Below are 24,372 nucleotides of genomic sequence, written 5' to 3' on the forward strand. Positions count from 1 at the left end.
TTTTTAAATATAAATGAAATTAGAATGATTTTGACAATAATAATCTTTTTGTTTATAAGTTAACCATTTCACTTTTATATTCTCAACAAATCTAAAGCAATGACTTATTTTGGCAATTTCTGTCTAGAACCTCGTTCCATAGCATTCTGATTTATTAGCAAATGATTACGGATAATGAAATAATTACCAAATACTGCTTCATGGTTTTATTAACTTTTGAACGTGAGCCCCCTTACAGCTGATTATGATGTTCTATTTTCAAGAGAAAAATATATAACACGTATATAACTGAGCAAGCTATACAGATCATGAGAACTGGAAGTCAGACCACCTTCATAGTAAAATAAATGGATGTACTTGAAGTGACAAATGACACATCTAGCGGGACACCTTGTAGACAGCCCTTCAGTGGAGATAAGAATAGGGACAAACTGATCAATAATGTTACTGTGGAAGAACAGGATGTGACTATCTATGCACAGCAACGGAAAGAAAAAAACAACAAAAAAACAAAATACAGTAGGACTATAAACTAGTTTGTTAATCCCTTCTTGCATGAAACTCTGTGAAAGTATTGAAATGTAACAAAGTATATGTAAATTATCTTATATTCTTTGGTGAATTACTTCACACATGAAATTGGATTGAACCCAGCTTCAGTTACATAGAAGTGTCACACTGATCTACTATATCAAAAGTTTTGTATGGTAACGACTGATTTCACAGTCTGAAAAACGTAGAGAAACAAATGACTACACTATATAAATAAATAATACATTAGGTACACTATGGATAAGTACATGGAAATGCTTAAAAAGTTCACTGTATACACACTGAGTCTGGTGCTAGTCAGTACACTGAGTCTGGACATAGCCTCAATACTGGTCATCACACTGAGTCTGGACACAGTCTCTATGCTGGTCATCACACTGAGCCTGGACACAGTCTCTATGCTGGTCATCACACTGAGTCTGGACACAGTCTCTATGCTGGTCATCACACTGAGCCTGGACACAGTCTCTATGCTGGGTGACACACTGAGCCTGGACACAGTCTCTATGCTGGTCATCACACTGAGCCTGGACACAGTCTCTATGCTGGTCTGCACACTGAGCCTGGACACAGACTCTATGCTGGTCTGCACACTGAGCCTGGACATAGTCTCTATGCTGGTTGACACACTGAGCCTGGACACAGTCTCTATGCTGGTCAGCAACCTAAGCCTGGACACAGTCTCTATGCTAGTTGACACACTGAGCCTAGACACAGTCTCTATGCTGGTCATCACACTGAGTCTGGACACAGTGTCTATGCTAATTGACACACTGAGCCTGGACACAGTCTCTATGCTGGTCATCACACTGAGCCTGGACACAGTCTCTATGCTGGTCATCACACTGAGCCTGGACACAGTCTCTATGCTGGTTGACACACTGAGCCTGGACACAGTCTCTATGCTGGTTGACACACTGAGCCTGGACACAGTCTCTATGCTGGTTGACACACTGAGCCTGGACACAGTCTCTATGCTGGTTAACACACTGAGCCTGGACACAGTCTCTATGATGGTCTGCATACTGAGTCTGGACACAGTCTCTATGCAAGTCAGCACACTGAGCCTGGACATAGTCTCTATGCTAGTCAGCACACTGAGCCTGGACACAGTCTCCATGCTGGTCATCACACTGAGTCTGGACACAGTCTCTATGATGGTCGACACTCTGAGCCTGGACACAGTGTCTATGCTTTTCAGCAACCTGAGCCTGGACACAGTCTCTATGCTGGTTGACACACACTGAGCCTGGACACAGTCTTTATGCTGGTTGACACACTGAGCCTGGACACAGACTCTATGCTGGTCTGCACACTGAGCCTGGACACAGTCTCTACGCTGGTCAGAACACTGAGTCTGAACACAGTCTCTATGCTAGTCAGCACACTGAGCCTGGACACAGTCTCTATGCTAGTCAGCACACTGAGCCTGGACACAGTCTCTATGCTAGTCAGCACACTGAGCCTGGACACAGTTTCTATGCTGGTCAGAACACTGAGTCTGGACACAGTCTCTATGATGGTCTGCATACTGAGTCTGGACACAGCCTCTATGATGGTCGACACACTGAGCCTGGACACAGACTCTATGCTGGTCATCACACTGAGCCTGGACACAGTCTCTATGCTGGTCATCACACTGAGCCTGGACACAGTCTCTATGCTAGTCAGCACACTGAGCCTGGACACAGTCTCTATGCTGGTCATCACACTGAGCCTGGACACAGTCTCTATGCTGGTCATCACACTGAGCCTGGACACAGTCTCTATGCTGGTCAGGACACTGAGCCTGGTGCTAGTCAGCACACTGAGCCTGGACACAGTCTCTATGATGGTTGACACACTGAGTCTGGACACAGTCTCTATGCTGGTTGACACACTGAGCCTGGACACAGACTCTATGCTAGTCAGCACACTGAGCCTGGACACAGTCTTTATGATGGTTGACACACGGAGCCAGGTCACAGTCTATATGCTGGTTATCACACTGAGCCTGGACACAGTCTCTATGCTGGTTGACACACTGAGCCTGCACACAGTCTCTATGCTGGTCTGCATACTGAGTCTGGACACAGTCTCTATGCTGGTTGACACACTGAGCCTGGACACAATCTCTATGCTAGTCAGCACACTGAGCCGGGAGACAGTCATTTTGAGGCTAATTATGTAAAATATTTGTTACTTTTTTTATTGGCAAGCATTATTTAGAGGATTCTAATCCACAAACACCTGTAGCTTGATTTACAGAGCTTCAAACTCTGTGTAACAAAAAGCCTATGGGTCTTTAGGGTCATCTGAATTCCATAGTGTTGTCGGTGTAACATGTCACAGAACTAATCTTATTGATGAAGCTAGTTCATTTAAACTATCCTTTACATGTAATACAAATGAAGAAAACAGCATTTGATTTGAGAACAGTCACAATGATATTATTCTTCAATCATCAAAAACATATCACAGATTGCACAACAGACACACATGTGAAAAGCACCTTTAAATACAATTTCAGAGTCAGATGGAGTAAAGAATGAAATAAACTGCATCATGCAGCTGTTTTGTTCTTCTAGGACTCATCAGTGATCCAAAGAGATTGAAAGAAATGACAAGATCTAGACAGGAGAATACAATAGCCCTGTAATTCAATAACTTTCATAACTGTCATGTAATTTTCTGTTGATTTTAGAAGTACATCAAATGCTTGGTATATCTTCAACAATCACAAATCAACCATTTTGTTTTTTTGATAGGTTCCAAAATCGAAAATGTATAATTAGGAGCGAAGGTGAAACTACATATGAAATTTGAGAAAAGAGCATGTAGCATTTCTGAAGAAAAAGTGATAACAAACTTTCAGAATCATTATCCAAGATGGCCACCTGTCAGCCATTTTTTTCTGATCAGTCAAATAATCATAAGGATACTACGGGCCAGGGAGTCCAAACATATGACATTTGAGAAAGATCCAAAGAGTACTTCTCTTCAAAGAGTGATGACCAACTTTACTCTTAAAAATCATCAGCCATGTTGTTTTTCAGATCAGTCCTAAAATAAAATAATGCACACCTGGGAACAAAGTTGTCCCTTTGAGTACTTCTCCAGAAGAAGCACTGACAATCTATACCGTCCAAATCCGCGATTTCTGCATGGTTTTCACAGTCAACACATTTATCACATACTGTTATGCTTGAAATACTTAAAAGTAACACAAAAAAAGGGCATGTAAATGAGTTATTCAGGACTGGAAATAGATTGTGCTACCATTTAAAGAATTTTTCTTGGTTAAAAAAACATTAGATAACTTTATTTGTAAACAGGACAAAATGAAAAGCTAAAATTAACTTACCTTTTGTTTAAAGGCACCTGCTCCTGGAATGCCTCCTCCCATACCTGTGTTGGAGGCAGGGGCACCATATGGATGACCACCAGATGGCGCTGAAGGGGCTGATGCCCCATAACCTCCTGGAGCTGAACCTGCATAGGAGGGGTTGGCAGGTGGTTGGTTGAAAGCTTGTTGAGGGGGTTGGTTGTACCCCTGTTGAGGGGGTTGGTTATATCCCTGTTGCTGTGGTGGCTGGTATCCTGGACTGGAACCATAGGCTGGTGCTGGTGCACTGGACTGGAACAGAACAGGGTGAAGAAATCACTTCTATACAATACGATACAGATGTATTGCAGTAACACATTTATTTGTGAGGTTTACCTTACTTATTTATTCATTTAACAAATGTTTTTCATGCTAAAGAGAAACCAAATCTCGACTGTTCTGAACAAACATGATCAAAAAGGAAAAATCAATTTTAAATCATATTAATATCACATAAATTCATCTTCAGCAGTTCAGATCTTTTCTGAAAACAGCAAATTAATGATTCTGACTGTTTCCATGGAAACAACAAAGAAGTGAAAAGTTCAGTTACATAAATAAAGGCAAAGCTTAATTAGAATGACTTACGCATATACCTGAATATAAAGTATCTATTCCTAAAACACTGGCAATCACTACACCTTTCTGATACCTGTAGGATCCTACAACACTGACAAACACTACACCTTTCTGATACCTGTAGGATCCTACAACACTGACAATCACTACACCTTTCTGATACCTGTATGGATCCTACAACACTGACAAACACTAGACATTTCTAATACCTGTTGGATACTACAACACTGACAAAAACTACACCTTTCTGATACCTGTAGGGGTTCCTACAACACTGACAAACACTACACCTTTCTGATACCTGTATGGATCCTACAACACTGACAAACACTACACCTTTCTGATACCTGTAGGATCCTACAACACTGACAATCACTACACCTTTCTGATACCTGTATGGATCCTACAACACTGACAAACACTACACCTTTCTGATACCTGTAGGACCCTACAACACTGACTAACACTATACCTTTCTGATACCTGTAGGATCCTACAACACTGACAAACACTACACCTTTCTGATACCTGTAGGATCCTACAACACTAACAAACACTAGACATTTCTGATACCTGTAGGATCCTACAACACTGACAAACACTAGACCTTTCTGATACCTGTAGGATCTTACCACACTGACAAACACTACACCTTTCTGATACCTGTAGGATCCTACCACACTGACAAACACTACACTTTTCAGTCCGACTTTTTTTCTTCCATAGGCTAAATTTTCTTACTTGGTATGATTGCTGAGGAGGCTGGTTATAACTTGGCATAGCAGGCTGAGGAGGTGGTGCTCCTGTGTAGCCTCCAGGAGGTGCCCCATAGCCAGGAGCCCCTCCTCCAAACCCTGGTCCTGATGGTGGGGCAGATCCTCCCTGTCAATAAAACAATATTAAAAACATACCTATAAAGCTAATTAACAAGTACATTCATGTATTAACTGTAATCTCAACTGAAAATTATAGATAATTCAAATGACTTGTGACCATTGTATTATTACCTGCACGCAAGTTTCAAATCAAAAGAAACAACTGATATTGTTTTCAGTTAAAAATTTGATTAAATCTTATGACTATGCCACATGTTGGGGAACAGTTACTCTATATTCTTCTTCTTGTCATGTATTGATGTACACACTCCAAATGGAAGCCTTATATCCACCGATTTCTTGATCTTTTTATAATGTTTTACTAAATCTTCATACATACCAATATCCATGGTCACCAAGTTTGTAATTAAAAAATGTTCAGTTGTTACTTGATCCTATTCTGAGATAATTTCTGTATATATCAAGTAATTTACACAATTAGACTTACACCAAAACCTAATCCACCAGGCTGTGGCTGAGCAGGATAACCAGGCATTCCCCCCGGGGCCCCAGACTGTCCATACGCTGCTGCAGAAGCAGACTCAGGGGTCGGCATACCCATCTAAAATATAAACATGGACCTTATCAAAAACAAAAATCACTTCCAATACTTCCACAATCACACACCATTAGTACATTTATTTTCCACCATACACACCAATCAAACTAAATAACTGATATCCACAAGTCATTCATGATGACTGGTTATTCTGCTAGTAAATCCATCTTCCTTGGGATTTTGAGGGACTTTAATAGATAATTTTTTCGTTTCTATGTTGTTTATTTTTTTATTTTACCTGATTTATGAGAATAAATTAAAATCTAAAATAGATTTTTGTTTTTATTGAAAGATATTTTTAAAAATATTCATGTCATTTCATGACTGCAATGAAAACTTGGAATCTTGTGAAAATACATGATAGTGAATACTTAAAAACATCATATCTTACCTCTTTTTTCAAGTTAATCAAAATTCAAATTTCTTTGTATCACTTAGGCAAATATTGTGTATATGCTACAAGAGGTCATCTACAAAACTGATGCTAGAATTTCAGAAAATTACACATTTATAACTGAACTTACACCCCCTCCAAAGCCCTGTGGTTGCTGGAAACCTCCACCTCCTGGCTGAGGGTAACCACCCCCTGGTTGTGGGTAGCCACCAGGCTGTGGCATACCGCCTGGTTGCGGCATACCACCTGGTTGCGGCATCCCTCCTTGTTGGGGATAGCCACCCATTGGGGGTTGCCCATACCCACCACCTGGGTATCCAGGATTACCACCTCCTTGGTAAGGATAGCTCATGTCAATTAAGTAAGAGTAGAAAGACACAAATCTGAAAAAAAATTTATATTATCTTGTTAAGTTTTTTCATACTAATGTAACAGTGTCAAAATTATTATATTGATTGTCAAATTCTGTTGGATATAAAATATATTTATTTGTTTGTAAGTACAATATACTGAATTGCCTGTTTTTGTATATTATTCTTAAAACTCACGTTACATTTTGCCTGTTAATGTATACTGGTATGTATACCAGGTATAGTGCGAGCACATTTCTTTGTTTGAACTTTGTACATATGTATGTGTGCTGTATGTGAGTTGTGGTCAGCTACAGACTGGACAAGACAATGACACATGACAGACTTTGACGAAGTTGTTAGATTGGTTGAAAGTTTCTGTTTTGTGGGTTTCTTTTATTGTCCTTAGCACTTCATTACATTTGAATTCTATCTCTTTGAGTTAATGGTAGAATTAGTTTGTCAGTAAGTGTAATTGTTCTATAGTTAACAGTAGAATTAGTTTGTCAGTAAGTGCAATTAGTGTAATTGTTCTATAGTTAACGGTAGAATTAGTTTGTCAGTAAGTGTAATTGTGCTATAGTTAACAGTAGAATTAGTTTGTCAGTAAGTGCAATTAGTGTAATTGTTCTATAGTTAACAGTAGAATTAGTTTGTCAGTAAGTGTAATTAGTGTAATTGCTCTATAGTTAACAGTAGAATTAGTTTGTCAGTGAGTGTAATTGTTCTACAGTTAACAGTAGAATTAGTTTGTCAGTAAGTGTAATTAGTGTAATTGCTCTATAGTTAACAGTAGAATTAGTTTGTCAGTAAGTGTAATTAGTGTAATTGTTCTATAGTTAACAGTAGAATTAGTTTGTCAGTAAGTGTAATTAGTGTAATTGCTCTATAGTTAACAGTAGAATTAGTTTGTCAGTAAGTGTAATTGCTCTATAGTTAACAGTAGAATTAGTTTGTCAGTAAGTGTAATTAGTGTAATTGCTCTATAGTTAACAGTAGAATTAGTTTGTCAGTAAGTGTAATTGTTCTATAGTTAACAGTAGAATTAGTTTGTCAGTAAGTGTAATTAGTGTAATTGTTCTATAGTTAACAGTAGAATTAGTTTGTCAGTAAGTGTAATTAGTGTAATTGTTCTATAGTTAACAGTAGAATTAGTTTGTCAGTAAGTGTAATTAGTGTAATTGTTCTATAGTTAACAGTAGAATTAGTTTGTCAGTAAGTGTATTATTAGTAAGTGTAATTGTAATTCTCTATAGTTAACAGTAGAATTAGTTTGTCAGTAAGTGCAATTAGTGTAATTGTTCTATAGTTAACAGTAGAATTAGTTTGTCAGTAAGTGTAATTAGTGTAATTGTTCTATAGTTAACAGTAGAATTAGTTTGTCAGTTAGTGTAATTGTTCTATAGTTAACAGTAGAATTAGTTTGTCAGTAAGTGTAATTAGTGTAATTGTTCTATAGTTAACAGTAGAATTAGTTTGTCAGTAAGTGTAATTAGTGTAATTGTTCTATAGTTAACAGTAGAATTAGTTTGTCAGTAAGTGTAATTGTTCTATAGTTAACAGTAGAATTAGTTTGTCAGTAAGTGCAAGTTTGTCAGTAAGTGTAGTGTAATTGCTCTATAGTTAACAGTAGAATTAGTTTGTCAGTAAGTGTAATTGTTCTATAGTTAACAGTAGAATTAGTTTGTCAGTAAGTGCAATTAGTGTAATTGCTCTATAGTTAACAGTAGAATTAGTTTGTCAGTAAGTGTAATTGTTCTATAGTTAACAGTAGAATTAGTTTGTCAGTAAGTGTAATATAGTTGTAGAATTAGTTTGTCAGTAAGTGTATAGTTAACAGTAGAATTAGTTTGTCAGTAAGTGTAATTGTTCTATAGTGCAATTGTGTAATTGCTCTATAGTTAACAGTAGAATTAGTTTGTCAGTAAGTGTAATTGTTCTATAGTTAACAGTAGAATTAGTTTGTCAGTAAGTGTAATTGTTCTATAGTTAACAGTAGAATTAGTTTGTCAGTAAGTGTAATTAGTGTAATTGTTCTGTATTACCGTAATGATTACTATTATCTCTTTAAAGTTATATTTTTGTTTAAAGCGATACTATTTTCACTTATTTGTTAAAGTTGTGATTTGTTGAAGTTTGAATTGTAAGTGGATGTCATATGTGTGACAGTCTGATTTAATTTCATTCTATAATGTTTCAGAATCAATCACACTCTCTCTCTCGTTCTCTTTTAATAAAAGTAAACATAACAAGACCCCTGCGACTTTGTTTTTATCATACCGCTACATTTATACTTGAAATAACAATAAATCAGTCGAAGTGTCAAGAAAGACAACTGAAGCGCCTATATATGCATCATTTGACACTTTTTTTGTAATTCAGAAAGTTTTGATAAAATATGTTGGGAGCTCTGAGGGAAAACGTCAGATTCCTGTAGAAACCCTGCCTGTGACTAGTGCATTTACACTTTCAGTTGCAATAGTAAACAAGCATTTTAATGTTTCTGAATATCAGCATGACAGTAGATTACTTGGAAGATATGTTCCTTTAGCTGTGTTATTGCAACATCCATTTCATGAATTGACCAACAACTCACACGTATGAAACGTACATCGAAACTATTGACCCGTGTCGTCTTGGTTTGATTTACATTGTCAATAAGCAGTCTAAAGATACATTCTGTGTGTATTCAAAGACAAATTATTTATATCACATTAGACAATATCTAAGGAATATCTTCTGAAAACATTTCTCAACCGCCTTTACCTGTCCAGTAGCTAGCGATCCGGTTCTCGCTTCCTGAATTGGTTAGCCTACTTTTTAGAGTAGCCTCCCCTGATATGGAGTGCGGAGCACGGAATAGGGCTGGACACAGCCAACAGGATGTTCCCCGCGACGTATTTCGAATGCATCCAGTGTACGCAATTTGATTTGTATATACAAATATGACGGCTATTTTCCGTTTTGAATGCAAGAGTTGAGCAAATATTCCCGATTTAGAGAGTTCTTCAGATTATCTGGCTTTGATAATATGCCGTTTCAGATACATGTCTTTTATACCATCGCGCCAGTCTGTGGATAGACACACAGACAATTGCATCAACGATAATCAGTGTTACACACAAAATGGTACTGTAACACAATTTCCGTATTTGTTATGAACTAAAAGACATTTATCTATTTTTATTTATTTATATCGATCGTTCTTTCATGGGGTAAACTAACGAACGTTTGCTTTACTGTGATGTACGCCAGATTGGTATGCAGAACCAATATTGTCAAGATGCGCGATAATACATTATCTCGGTCATAAAATAGAAGCATTTTTGGCGAGGATGAAGAAATAAAAAATGGCGAGTTTCTAGCGAGCCACTCTTTTTCTTTCTGTCCGAGCATAAATGTAGCTTATATTTTAAGACACTGACAATGTATTAGGCCTGTATCAATCTTGCAACAATACTGATAATAAAATATGTTTAAATCACAAGGACAAATCGCTTATTACCACAACCATTTATATTTCTGAATGTAATATTTAAGTAAATTCAGTGAGTGTTTCTGTCGAACTATTGCAAGTGCTCAAAATACAGCTGTTTCCGTCAGTGCCGAATACAGCAAAAAAACATGTGGCATGCGTATTCCGACAATGGCGGTGCCAGTTGCAGGATAAATTTCGTCCATAAGCTGGAATCAGAAAACACGTTTTATCTGCAGTTAGCTATTTAAAAAGCGAAAGGGAAAACTGAGCGCATGAAAGTTGATATATTTAACTTGGAACCGTTTTTTTTTAAGAATCTATGTCGAACGGGTTTTAAGCGTATTGTGATGCAAGGGAAGTGATAATATTATCTAATGTAATTAGTTCCGACGTTATTTATTATATCATTTTTTATTTTTTCTTTCTAGATACACGTTTATAGAACGTCTACTATCGACCGTAAGGTAATTTTTATGTACCGCGGCAATAGTTGAAAAAATGTATTCGGCGGCCTGGGTCATTTCGGGTGGACTTTCGGACCGTACGCTCCCTGCCGTTCCGTCTCCGTACGGTGATGCTTTATTAAATACTTAATGCGTTTCTATGCACAAAAACATGAAAGGATATTATCAATGCCTCATTAGACGTTGTTTGCTGTATTTTTTTATCATTTTGAACTGAAATGTAGAACATACGTCAGCTTTCTCTTCTGTTTTTTGTATCATCAGAGCAATCCAACTTAGGGATTACTCCCTATTCACAGAACACCAGGTGGCGCATAATGCACAATATACAAAATGGCACAGACCGTGTTTCTTCTTATGGCTGGTGGGCAAATCGAATCGGCAGAGGTGATTATTTCATGGTGGCACCTAACGTTGTATTTATCTTCAATATGAAATTATTTGGTTATAGTAAGGGCAAAATATTGATTACGTGTGATTGATAAATATGATAACTAACGATAAATATTTGGCGATAAAACGTAAACAAGCTTGCACATGTTTGATGTCATAGCTGACAGTTCAAATAATTTGGTTTATATATATCAGAATTATCACTGTCTGGTGTCATTTTGAACTGTAACTGTATGATATGTAACAGTTCATTTTGAGACAGATAAATCTGAATATAGTATAGAGTTCTTGCAATTAATTGTCAGCTGTTCAGAGGTGGGATAGTTCATCGTCTTTCAATAACCTCATGATGGTTAAATATTTTGTGAATTTATTCCTTTATATACAATGTACGTGCATTTCATTCGTAGTTGAGACTAGTCCTAATTATTCTGACATTATATCAAGTCGATTGAATGTCAGTACAGGTAAGTTTATACATTGTATAAATGTAGCAGAACTGGACTGGCCTGTGTTGGTCGTCGTCGACCATGTTCCGTCCAGAATTCAATAGCTATAAAAAGCCAGTATATACATTGTTATAGCACTTCTTAGATATTTTATTGACAGAATGTCAAACTCCTGTGGTAATAAATTCTATAACATATGGATTATTTAAGCAATAAAAATCAGTTCAGTCCTTATATTCATCATTTCTAATACTTTCCAATATCCTGATTCCTTTGTCATTGCATGAGCTGGTTTTACATCATAACACTTAACATCATAGCTACAGCTGTATTCTATACATGTACAATGGTAAATATTGAATATAAAGATAGCATTTTGATTGAAGTCAAGGATTTCTTCAGAAATATTTTTTTATGTGAGATGAATCTGACTATAAGTGATTTAGATTGATTTATCTCAGTCCATTCTGTAACAAAGTCACTTTCAAAGCAAAAACAGACTGGGTTTTCTCATACATTATAGTGTCAAGATTAACTTAAATCTTTCTCAACATGTTTCCCTTTCAGATTCTTCTATTCTGTGAGATTACCCCCCTTTGTGGTTATATGCCAAGAGTATTTATCATGATATCATTTTAATGATAATGTTACTTAGCACTAAATATCATGTAGAGATACCAAACAGACTGGACAAGAATCTGGCACTTTGTAGTGCATGGTATTTCCTTGTCTCATGAATGAGAATTAATATTATAGATATGTATTGATTATTTTAATTTGTGAATTTACGATTTAAATTATTTTGTCTTTTCAGTTTCCAGAGTTTGATGATATATATTGTAAATACTGCTTTACGTATGGATCTGATTGGTTAATAACTTCGGTGAGTCAGTGAAAAAGAGATTAGCTAAAATTTATATACTTTATATGTCTATGGGTCCATGATGAAAGATTTTGTAGATGCTGTTTGTGTTAATAAATTTTGAAGGAATGTATTAAATGTTATAGTTTTATGCATCCATCATAAAATTTTATTTGTCCAGAGATCTTGTAATACAATTTTAACCATATTTAATAATAACAATGACTTGGAATTTTGCATCCTTTTATGGCAGTGATTCAATTGTATTTGTAAGTTATTGCCCCATGTTTTACTATGTAAATCTTGGAAAGAGATCTCTCCCATTTTTCAATGAGTTTCTTTCAATCTTATAGGTTTAGTAATTAACAATGATATGAAGTTTTGTTTGCCTTAATTGCAGTTTGCTTCAACTGAGTTACTGCCCCTTGTTCTTTTCATATTGCTGTTATTGTCCAGATATCTCATCCTAGTTTCCCAATTTCTTTCAGACTTGGTAGGCTTTATAATTATGACTTGGAATTCTGTTTCCTACACAGCAGTTTTATTTAGTAATTTAAGAAGGAGTTATTGCCCCTTCTTTAGCTTTTTGATTATGTACAGAAATCTCCCATCAATTTTTTCCCATTTGTCTTTGTAGGTAGCTTTTGTAAAAAGAATAATTAGTTGACACTGTTTGTCCATTTGAAAAAAACTATTTGAATGTTCATTATTTGATGGAAAGGAATATTTGTAAGTTTTTAGAATTCACTTTGAATTAACAATAAGATTCCTAATTGAGTTGGAGACAACCAATGTTCCAGTTGCCTTCCATCATAGATCAGTTCTTGAAGGAATCACAGATGGATGAGAAATAGGATAAACTACAGTTACATGCATTTTGAAATGTTTATGTTTTCTTAATGTCCTATGAATCTCAATTTTTTGAAATTTGCAGGGTTTGGAAGAAGGCATCACACAAATAACTAAGAAGAGTAAAGATGAGAGACAAGAGTTTGTGTGGAACTTTCCCCTAGATATCACATTTAAGAGTACCAATCCGCATGGATGTAAGTTAACAATTCTGATATATAGTCACAGTATTGCTTTTTCCTGACAAAACAAACATTATTCAAAGATTGATTTAGATAAAAAAGGAAGAAAGAAAGGAACTTGGGATAAACGTATTGCTGCTGTGATTACAGTTAGCTTGTGCAGTAGTCAGTAATTCATAGATAGTACATCAAAAGATTAGGGCAAGTAAGTAAGCTTTTATTAACACTTCCCAACCCTACTTATTATAAGAACAGTATCAGTCCAGGACTTGGAGTCTCAGAAGTCATGGAATCTTTGAAGGTATTAGTTTATTAGGTCATCAGCCTGAAGGGTCATGATGTCCTATAACCATTGTGCTTCGTTGTCTGCCATGTGCTGTCCACCATGCATAAACATTTGACGGACTTCTTCTAAAGTTTCGACCATGGAATTGAGTTTAATTTAATTCATGTCTTGGGCCACCATTAATGTAATTTATGTCCCAGGGCAATCATTATTGTAATTTATGTTTCAGGGTCACCATTATTGTAATTTATGTCTCAGGGTCACCATTATTGTAATTTATGTCTCAGGGTCACCATTATTGTAATTTATGTCTCAGGGCCACCATTATTGTAATTTATGTCTCAGGGCCACCATTATTGTAATTTATGTCTCAGGGTCACCATTATTGTAATTTATGTCTCGGTGTCACCATTATTGTAATTTATGTCTCAGGGCCACCATTATTGTAATTTATGTCTCAGGGTCACCATTATTGTAATTTATGTTTCAGGGTCACCATTATTGTAATTTATGTCTCAGGGTCACCATTATTGTAATTTATGTCTCAGTGTCACCATTATTGTAATTTATGTCTCAGGGTCACCATTATTGTAATTTATGTCTCAGGGTCACCATTATTGTAATTTATGTCTCAGTGTCACCATTATTGTAATTTTTGTCTCAGGGCAATCATTATTGTAATTTATGTCTCAGGGTCACCATTATTGTAATTTATGTCTCAGGGTCACCATTATTGTAATTTATGTCTCAGTGTCACCATTATTGTAATTTATGTCTCAGGGCGGTCACCATTAATGTAACCTATTCTCAGGGCCTCCAATTTTGTAATTTATGTTTCAGGGACACCATTGTTGTTATTTATGTCTCAGGGCCACCATTATGTAATTTATGTCTCAGGGCCACCATTATTGTAATATATGTCTCAGTGTCACCATTATTGATTTTTATGCCACAGGGCCACAACTTGTCATTCACTGCTATGGAATTGATGTATTTGGACAAGATGTTGTGAGAGGTTATGGTATGTGCCATGTCCCCATCACACCAGGAAGGTGAGATATGAGATAACAAGAACAGAGTAAATAAGAAAATATCTCTTCAGTATTATTTATTACAGTGTTACTACATCACATCAAAATAAGTTTTCTCTCAAGATAGGTATTCTTTAAGGTCCAACTTGTAACTTAAACATCGAGAGTTTTGTTTCCCTCATAAAAGTTTTATGAATAGTTTTCTAAAGTTTTATGAACATAATCAAGAATTAGGACATACTTGTAGTTGTAGAACTTGCCTATTTAGGTAATGTTGCCAGATATTTTACATCAATTTATATGCATTTATTGTTCAGTTTTTTTGTTTTTTACAGACACAAGCGGAAAATACCAATGTTTGTTCCAGAGTCCGCATCAGCACTTCAGAAATTCACAGCGTGGTTTCTAGGGCGACGACCAGAATTTGTTGATCCTAAGGTGGTTGCTCAAGGAGAAGGAAGAGAAGGTAAGTATCAGGATAAACACATTTTAATTCTAAACTGAAAATTTGTTGAGTTTGATTCAAATTAGCAAATTCTTAAAGTAAGAACATCCTAAGGAAAGATAACTTTGAATGATAGTAATAGTTTGGAAGTTATTTCTGAATCTGTTGTTTGTTTCCTTTCCAGTGACACGGGTGCGATCTCAAGGTTTTGTGACAGTGTCTTTCAATATTGTTTCAAAGGACATGAAAAAATTAGGTTATGACGTTATTCCATCTGAAGTTTCTACAACAGTTTTACCAGAAAATGTCGGCGTAGCCAAAGGACAGTCAGAGGCATAGTATCATCTTCACCAGGAAGCAATTTCAAATACTGCTTTTAAACCTGGCAAGAATCATCATGTGTAAAACACTAGTTTTCTACATTCCATCTATAAGATTGTGGGTGTTCATTTTAAATTAAAATGACACTTAATGATAATTTGAACCAAACATTGTATTGTTATGAAGTGCTTAGTTGTGTCAGTCCTAGATTAGTCATAAACTACCAAGTTTGTTTAAATGAATGACCTTGACCCTTTTCAAAGTCACAGTGGTCAAATATGTAAAATTGTTCAAATGACTTCTTCTTAATAACAAAATGCCCCAGGGTCATGATGTTTGGCCAATACCATGCTGGGATGAAGTGCTACTGAGTTTGTTCAAATGAATGACCTTGACCTTCATTCAAGATCACGAGTCAAATAGGCTAAACTTCAACAACAGACAGTGTTATCAGTTCCATTTAATTGAAAATCTTGCTTTCAAACTTAAGACACAATAAAAACTTCGTAAGGATGCATATATTAGTTCTGCTCTGTCTGCCCCAATGCTGGGACTGATGAACAAGTCGAAAACTGTAAAAAGCCTGAAGACCTGAGGTGATCGCAAAGGCCCATGGGCCTGTTGTTAATAAAAGTAAGGAAAGTGTCCAAAACAATTTTATGATTACATGGTCATGAACAGATATTCGTCCATCATGAATTAATTAGCTGTTAGTTTATCCAGATGTATTATGCTATGATACATATTTTGATGTTGTATGTGGGGAAATAGTAAGCCTGTTTGTTTTAAATCTTACATAAAACTGGTCTACTTCGGCCATTGTTTTAGCTTTTCAGCTCTAGCATCACACGTTTAGCCCACCTTTTATATCCCTCCTAGACACAGCAGAGTTTCCCCACATGCTGTTGTAAATCAGTAAATCATTGTCCAAACAACATTCTATCTGTCAAAAGAAAATGCATTTCTCGTTCCAACTTTTCATTTTCAAGTGAATGTGCTACATGCTAGCAGCGGAAATAATCAATTTGTGTTTGCACCAAGCATGTCTTCGCAACAGTATATGGGATTAATTTATGTTGGTTGTGAATATAACGGACTTGCCTAAATATGCATTCCGTTTATTTTTAAGTAGAAGGGATTTTAGATATTAATTAATTGAAAGTTTTCAGATATTAGTGGCAATAGATTTTTGCTATTTGTACTCTACATATATGTATTTCTCCGTCCATTCATGTCTACATTCTTTGTGAAACATGCAAAAAATGTGAAAACGCAACATTTTTATAGTTATAAATTATATGTAAATATAAGATAATTCAATAAATTAAGGTGTATACATTTGTAAAATAATATTCTGTGTTGTGTCATCTGTTTGTAATACCTGTTAACAAAGTCGTAGTGCAATGTGCTTGAGGACAATCTATAACAACTTACTTGTGAATCAGAGTAAGTGTGGAGAGACTGTAACTGCCACATACAGGTATGTAGCCTTTAGAGTAACAGTGAACAGGTAAATATACCATGGTTCATGATATATAGGAAAGTAAAGTGAACAGGTAAATATACCATGTATATATTATATAGGAAAGTAAAGTGAACAGGTAAATATACCATGTATATATTATATAGGAAAGTAAAGTGAACAGGTAAATATACCATGTATATATTATATAGGAAAGTAAAGTGAACAGGTAAATATACCATGTATATATTATATAGGAAAGTAAAGTGAACAGGTAAATATACCATGTATATATTATATAGGAAAGTAAAGTGAACAGGTAAATATACCATGTATATATTATATAGGAAAGTAAAGTGAACAGGTAAATATACCATGTATATATTATATAGGAAAGTAAAGTGAACAGGTAAATATACCATGTATATATTATATAGGAAAGTAAAGTGAACAGGTAAACATACCATGTTCATGATATATAGGAAAGTAAAGTGAACAGGTAAATATACCATGTTTATGATATATAGGAAAGTAAAGTGAACAGGTAAATATACATGTATATATTATATAGGAAAGTAAAGTGAACAGGTAAATATACCATGTTCATGATATATAGGAAAGTAAAGTGAACAGGTAAATATACCATGTATATATTATATAGGAAAGTGAAGTGAACAGGTAAATATACCATGTATATATTATATAGGAAAGTAAAGTGAACAGGTAAATATACCATGTTCATGATATATAGGAAAGTAAAGTGAACAGGTAAATATACCATGTATATATTATATAGGAAAGTAAAGTGAACAGGTAAATATACCATGTTCATGATATATAGGAAAGTAAAGTGAACAGGTAAATATACCATGTTCATGATATATAGGAAAGTAAAGTGAACAGGTAAATATACCATGTATATATATTAGTAAAGTGAACAGGTAAATATACCATGTTCATGATATATAGGAAAGTAAAGTGAACAGGTAAATATACCATGTATATATTATATAGGAAAGTAAAGTGAACAGGTAAACATACCATGGTTCATGATATACAGGTAAATATACCATGTTTATGATATATAGGAAAGTAAAGTGAACAGGTAAATATACCATGGTTCATGATATACAGATAAATATACCATGTTTATGATATATAGGAAAGTAAAGTGAACAGGTAAATATACCATATATGTATTATTTAGGAAAGTAAAGAACTCGGGGGAGAAAATAGAAATCGGGTTTCATATCCATATCCAGAATTAAAAAATCAAAAATATTGGTAAAGTTTCACTCTATCACACAAAAACATGTTGGGAGCACTGAAATAGCTTTAAAAACTCTTATTTAGGCAACAAAAATAACTCTAATTGAATCAGTACAATGTAGATTTACAAAACTTTTTGGATTCTCTTATCAGATGAAAAGACAAGAGGCCCATGGGCCTTAACGGTCATCTGACAAAAAGCAAGCCAAACCTAGAAAGTGGGTTGAGGTCATTCATTTGAACAAACTTGGTAGCCTCTCCTCCAAGCATCTTACAGGCCCAATATCAGCACTCATGGACTTTTGCTTGTTGAGAAGAAGTCGTTTGTATATTTTAACATATTTGACCCCTGTGACCTTGAAAGTGGGTTGAGGTCATTCATTTGAATAAACTTGGTAGCCTTTCCTCCCAGCATGCTACAGACCCAATATCGGCACTCATAGACTTTTGCTTATTGAGATGAAGTCCTTTGTATATTTTAACATATTTGACCCCTGTGACCTTGAAAGTGGGCCAAGGTCATTCATTTGAACAAACTTTGTAGGGCTCCATGCCAGCATGCTATGGGCCAAGTATTAGCCCCCTAGGCCTTCTAGTATTTGAGAAGAAGTTATTTAAAGATTTTGACATATTTGACCCCTGTGACCTTGAAAGTTGTTCAAGGTCATTCATTTAAACAAACTTGATAGCCCTTCATCCCAGCATGCCACAGGCACAATATCAGCAATCTGAGCCTTTTGGTTATTGAGAAGTTGTTTAAAGATTTTAACATATTTGACCCCTGTGACCTTTAAAGTGGGTCAAGGTCATTCATTTGAACAAACTTGGTAGTCCTTCATCCCAGCATGCTACAGGCCTTATTTTAGTTGCCTGGGCCTTTTGATTACTGAGAAGTCCTTTGAAGATTTAAAGACATTTGACCCCTGTGACCTTGAATGAAGGTCAAGGTCATTCATTTGAACAAACTTGGTAGGGCTTCAGCAAAGCAAGCTACAGGCCAAATATTAGTTGCCTGGGCCTTCCAATTATTGAGAAGAAGTCGTTTGAATGAAAAGTTTACGGACGGCGCACGGCGGACGCGGCGCACGGCGGACGACGACGGACGAAGCATGATGACTATAGGTCATCGGACCCTTCGGGTCAGATGACCTAAAAATGCAGTGCCTAAAATTGATTGAATGTGAAAAACATTTCAGCATTTTTTATAAATGACATGATTTCACATAACACCGTCTTATTATAAACAATTACTGTAGAAGGAATTCAGATGTGTTAGTTTCTGAATACAAGGTGGTGTTGTGTCCTAATGAAACGCTGTACAATGTGCAGATACTGCTAAAACCATTTTACAGTGATGAGGATTTCAGAGTCATTCAGTTCATACCAGAGTGTTTGAGCCTCTGAATGTCGCGATGTCTTCCACTCAACAGAGGATTAGTTTGTACTTGTATCAAATGGAACAGCATTGCTTGATGTCCTTCATCGCCAATTTTCGGAAGAGATGGATACGACCGGCGTAGATGAAAATGTTGATGGCATTGTTTGTGTATACCAGCATCCGAGTGGAAAGCCTGTCCCAATAAAGATGTCAATGTTGTACTCAACATTTGGTAATTCACATTTAGCAAATCAAAGCGTCCCATCAGTTACAATCACTGGACACATGCAAATGATATCTTGTAAACTTTCTTCTACACACATGTATGACACAGTTGGACAAGTTATGACAAGGTAGACATACATATACAAAGATCATTATTTAGTCACATGCCCTTGGTAGTAAGCCATGAATGTCATTACTTTCCAAGGCGTTCTTACACCAAGAAAACCAAAGTTACATTGAGGTGGGTGATGATACAACAATGCCTTTGAAGGGGATGTTTTGTTATACAGTGTAGTGTTGGTTGCATTCAGTACCCGATTTTTGCTGGTGGGTGTGCGTTTGAGAATGTGGCATTAATCCCTTGGATTGTACGAAATGTTTACACGCAGGGTGTCATTGATGAGGCAGATGGCACTCTTCCGGAATACATGATCTTATCTGTGGAAATCATGTATGGGCTATGTGAACATTTCTGTATTTCCTTGTTTTCCTTGAAGGCAGACAAGGATGGTTTCTGTCAGACAGCTGTGCACTATTACCCCCTTCTACCACAAAAAACAAACAGCGACACACGAAAGGTTATCAAAGGTCTAGAACAAACTGAATCTATTGAATTAAGTGGATGATAAAATCTCTGTCTCGGCATATAAGTAAATATTTACCCTTCTTTTCTGCCAATTTATGATCCTAGCCCCCAATCCCTGGAATTCCACACTGCTGATCTCATCCAATGTATGTATATACTTACATATACATATATGATTGAGCAGGTACCATATCTTTATTAATATTATTGAATTTGTATTGAAAAGTTCTACACATCGCAAACTTTACTTCATTACGTAAAAGATACAGTATTAGAGAATTTTGAAAGAATGTTAAGCATATAATATATACACCTGGGTGTCACTTTATTACATAAAGTGTTGATATTGACAGAATGTCAGGTATATAATAAATACACCTGGGTGTCACTTTATTACATAAAGTATTGGATATTGACAGAATGTCAGGTATATAATAAATACACCTGGGTGTCACTTTATTACATAAAGTATTGATATTGACAGAACGTCAGGTATATAATATATACACCTGGGTGTCACTTTATTACATAAAGTATTGGATATTGACAGAACGTCAGGTATATAATATATACACCTGGGTGTCACTTTATTACATAAAGTATTGGATATTGACAGAACGTCAGGTATATAATATATACACCTGGGTGTCACTTTATTACATAAAGTATTGATATTGACAGAACGTCAGGTATATAATAAATACACCTGGGTGTCACTTTATTACATAAAGTATTGGATATTGACAGAATGTCAGGTATATAATATATACACCTGGGTGTCACTTTATTACATAAAGTATTGGATATTGACAGAATGTCAGGAACATATGCGAGAGTTTAGATGTGGCGTACAGATTTGGTGGGCCCTACCTGATATACGGACTGATGTAACACTGGCAGGCAACACTGTACACGATGTAAGTGCAGTGAGGGACCCACACAAAGGCGAAGTATCCTACCAAGAGACTGACTGTCAACGTTGACCTCATCTCACGGCGGAATACATGATGTTTCCCCAGCTTTAGAAAGTCAGCACCACAGCACGCCGCTATATCACGTATCTGAAATATTGGGCATTGATTTATTGAACAAATGTTTTTTCAAGTTGTCAATAAAATAGTTGATAAGAGGTTTGTTATATGTGATTAATTAGAGAACAAAATCCAGAAACCAGGATACAAGTGAACATTATTACACTTATGGTTTTGTGTGCTACACTGATCTGATGTGTTTTATAAGTCGTAAATTCCCCCCCCCCCCCCCCCCCCCCCCCCCCCCCCCCCCCCCCCCCCCCCCCCCCCGCCCACCTAAAATTTTACCACGTATTTGAAACAAACTCCACTACTCACATGTTTTCTGGCGATGCGTGCGATGATAGTGTAGAGAACGACCATCACACTAATTGGTATGACACCGCTGAAGATGGTGAGGATTATGCTCTGTGCTTCTGTGAAAATCAACTCATAACGGCACACTTTTGCTTCCTTGTTGTCTGTGGCTGCAAATAAGTTGATGTTAGTTTCAGATAAGAAGAAAATGTACTGGAATATGATATTATCAAGATTCACTCGGACTGAATGAATGAGTCGTGTTAAATGCTTTAATTAATATAAATTAATATGTTTTCAACAAGCATTTAGCTGTCGCTATGACAATTTACCTGACGAACAGATGTCTCTGCAACCATTCATTACAGCTACCATTTTGATGTATACAAAAAGCAACTGTTTAAAAGGATTTATACCATAACAATTTCATGAACTGCCTACATCTTCCCAAAAACAACGGTTTGCAATTTCAACCTTGTTAGAGTTTCCTTCAGGTGTTTTCATCAGTTGCGTACCTCTGTTTGTTGTAGAGTAAATGGCTGCTGACGTTACTAGAGTAGTTATCCATATTGTACAGATAACTACAGCGGCTCTACGACAGGTCAGATACACGTGGTACTGGAGAGGCTTGACGATGGCTATGTAACGGTTGATAGTAATGGCGACAAGATGGTACGCCGAGTTCATTTCCAGCCACTGTACAGTGGTGATCAACCCCTCACAAACGGTCCTTTGTGCTGTTAAATATAGTTAACACACCTCTATTCTTAGGAATTCGAACTTGCCATTACTATTATCAAATTTTGTATTGGTCAGCACCCATTTTCATTTGTAATTACTAGGAAAACGAACGTATTTTAATTCTATCGTCAGAAATTCATTTTATAAAAACAAAGAAAATACAGACAATGAACATATCATAATTCAAACACAAACTTGACAAAACGGGCAAAATTATAACAAAGATATACACATATATAAGACCAGGTGTCAGAAAGGATAAGCGTCCTCTGCTTCATCGACGACACCAGACATGTACATTTTGGTAAATCCAAACAAAGATAAAAACCAACGGGTCCATGAAGCATACTAATGACCATCAATCACGTCAGTCTCCATATCATACACAGAATTAGAATATTTCCCAATAAGACCGTTGTAACGACTGTAAAACTTCCATGAAATCTTTATCAATCCACTTCTCTCGAAACCCTGCTTTCGACATTAATAGATTCAGTTTTGTGCATGAGCTAGTTACCTACCAAGGAAACGTGTGATGGAACTGTCACGAAGATGGCCGAGGTTGTAGATCGGGTAGAATATCCCAAATAGGAGATCGGAGACAGCAAGACTGGCTATCATGTAATTGCATGGCTGCTGGAGATCTCGATGGCGAAGCACGGTAACTATGATAACGCAATTTCCTCCGACAATAATTAAAGTTAGGATTAAGAATATGGTCACGTAAAATACAAAGTACTCAAAATTTGCCTCCCCTAACGGGTTCTCGTTTAAATTTCCAGACATTCTTAATAATTAACTGTTCTCCAAACTAAAACGACAAGAATAATTCGAAAAAACATCCATGTGCATGTCTGTTATGCCTTGTTTGATAGATACTGAGTGACAATTACAAGCAAGTCCGTCAATATCCCTTTACCACCCAACTTAGTTATGCGCTTCAGCTCCATTCAAAGATTGAAGACTTCGGTAAACTCGCAAAACGTCGATAAACAGCATGTACTTTATAATTCAATACCACGGCCGAAACAGATTTTGATTTCAAGCCCGACAATGATCAGATATATGGACTTTGAAAAGGGTATTGGTTGATGCATGAATAGAAATTAATCAGGATCACTCAAACAACAGTTCTTGGGCAGGAGTTGAACAGCAGGCGATGAGTTTGTATCAGTCAATGTAAGTGAAACAGATGTTCGGATATGATAGCCTCAGATCTCTCACCAATGTGTTTGGCATTTTATTCCGTTTAATAATTGGATTTATGAGTTGTTGATTACCTTAAATAACTAGGTCATTATGGTGATATGAACCATTTAATCACGAAGCAATATCGATGATTCAGTATGACACCTGGCGCCACCTATTCTGCTACAACATGCTGTTTCGGCCACAATACACAGGTTGTGGATGTTATCTCAATAAATTCAATTTTAATCTAAAAAGATGGCTATTTTTTCTGAGACAAGCTCTTAAATCAATGAAAAAGTTACACATGATATATTTTAGTCCAAACAATATCATTGTTAACGTTTAGGTAGCAGACCACAGTCACAGCGCTTAGTTAAAAGGTCATGGTCACTCATTGTCTTTTATGGAGAACTGGCATTCAGTTATCAAACGTCTATATCTAATAAATACACGTGACAGCGGCTTCACTGTATGGATGTATATGTATGTTGCATGACCACGTGACTTTAACCATATGCCCAGCCATACATTTTTCATGCATGATCCGAGATCACGGCCCAAACAGAGCAAACGAAATAGTGATTAATATGACAGTGTATCAGATGAACGGTAAAAGCCCGTGATAGAATACTGTTATATTACTAGGGGCATAGAATTATGACTATTTCATCACACTTGAGATTATTTGTGAAAAACAGAAGAGTTTATCATATTAGTTTGAATGTTTAATTTGAGATAAATGGTTAAATATATATTAGA

General features: G+C 36.1%; 3 protein-coding genes across 3 annotated transcripts; 1 reads left to right on the forward strand and 2 right to left on the reverse strand.

Moving 5' to 3' along the window:
• Positions 1-1,776: 1,776 nt before the first annotated feature.
• Positions 1,777-9,507, reverse strand: LOC132555752 (spidroin-2-like). Its single transcript, XM_060220114.1, has 6 exons — positions 9,440-9,507; positions 6,454-6,706; positions 5,819-5,932; positions 5,237-5,377; positions 3,896-4,168; positions 1,777-2,520 (listed from the first exon to the last, which is right to left on the reverse strand). The coding sequence occupies exons 2-6, from the start codon at positions 6,673-6,675 to the stop codon at positions 1,777-1,779; spliced, it is 1,494 nt and encodes a 497-aa protein (XP_060076097.1). The 5' UTR covers positions 6,676-6,706; positions 9,440-9,507.
• A 1,438-nt stretch (positions 9,508-10,945) lies between these two features.
• On the forward strand, positions 10,946-16,748 carry LOC132555727 (B9 domain-containing protein 1-like). Its single transcript, XM_060220090.1, has 6 exons — positions 10,946-11,002; positions 12,272-12,340; positions 13,254-13,365; positions 14,592-14,688; positions 15,003-15,133; positions 15,297-16,748. Exons 1-6 carry the CDS (start codon positions 10,949-10,951, stop codon positions 15,449-15,451), a joined length of 618 nt encoding a protein of 205 aa, XP_060076073.1. The 5' UTR covers positions 10,946-10,948; the 3' UTR covers positions 15,452-16,748.
• A 2,866-nt stretch (positions 16,749-19,614) lies between these two features.
• LOC132555753 (adrenocorticotropic hormone receptor-like) lies at positions 19,615-23,208 on the reverse strand. Its single transcript, XM_060220115.1, has 5 exons — positions 22,944-23,208; positions 22,197-22,418; positions 21,703-21,845; positions 21,224-21,414; positions 19,615-19,735 (listed from the first exon to the last, which is right to left on the reverse strand). Exons 1-5 carry the CDS (start codon positions 23,206-23,208, stop codon positions 19,615-19,617), a joined length of 942 nt encoding a protein of 313 aa, XP_060076098.1.
• Positions 23,209-24,372: the final 1,164 nt, after the last annotated feature.

This window comes from Ylistrum balloti, unplaced genomic scaffold (assembly GCF_031769215.1).
Source record: "Ylistrum balloti isolate Yb309-2 unplaced genomic scaffold, AGI_CSIRO_Ybal_v1 Utg370512, whole genome shotgun sequence".
NCBI lineage: Eukaryota > Metazoa > Mollusca > Bivalvia > Pectinida > Pectinidae > Ylistrum > Ylistrum balloti.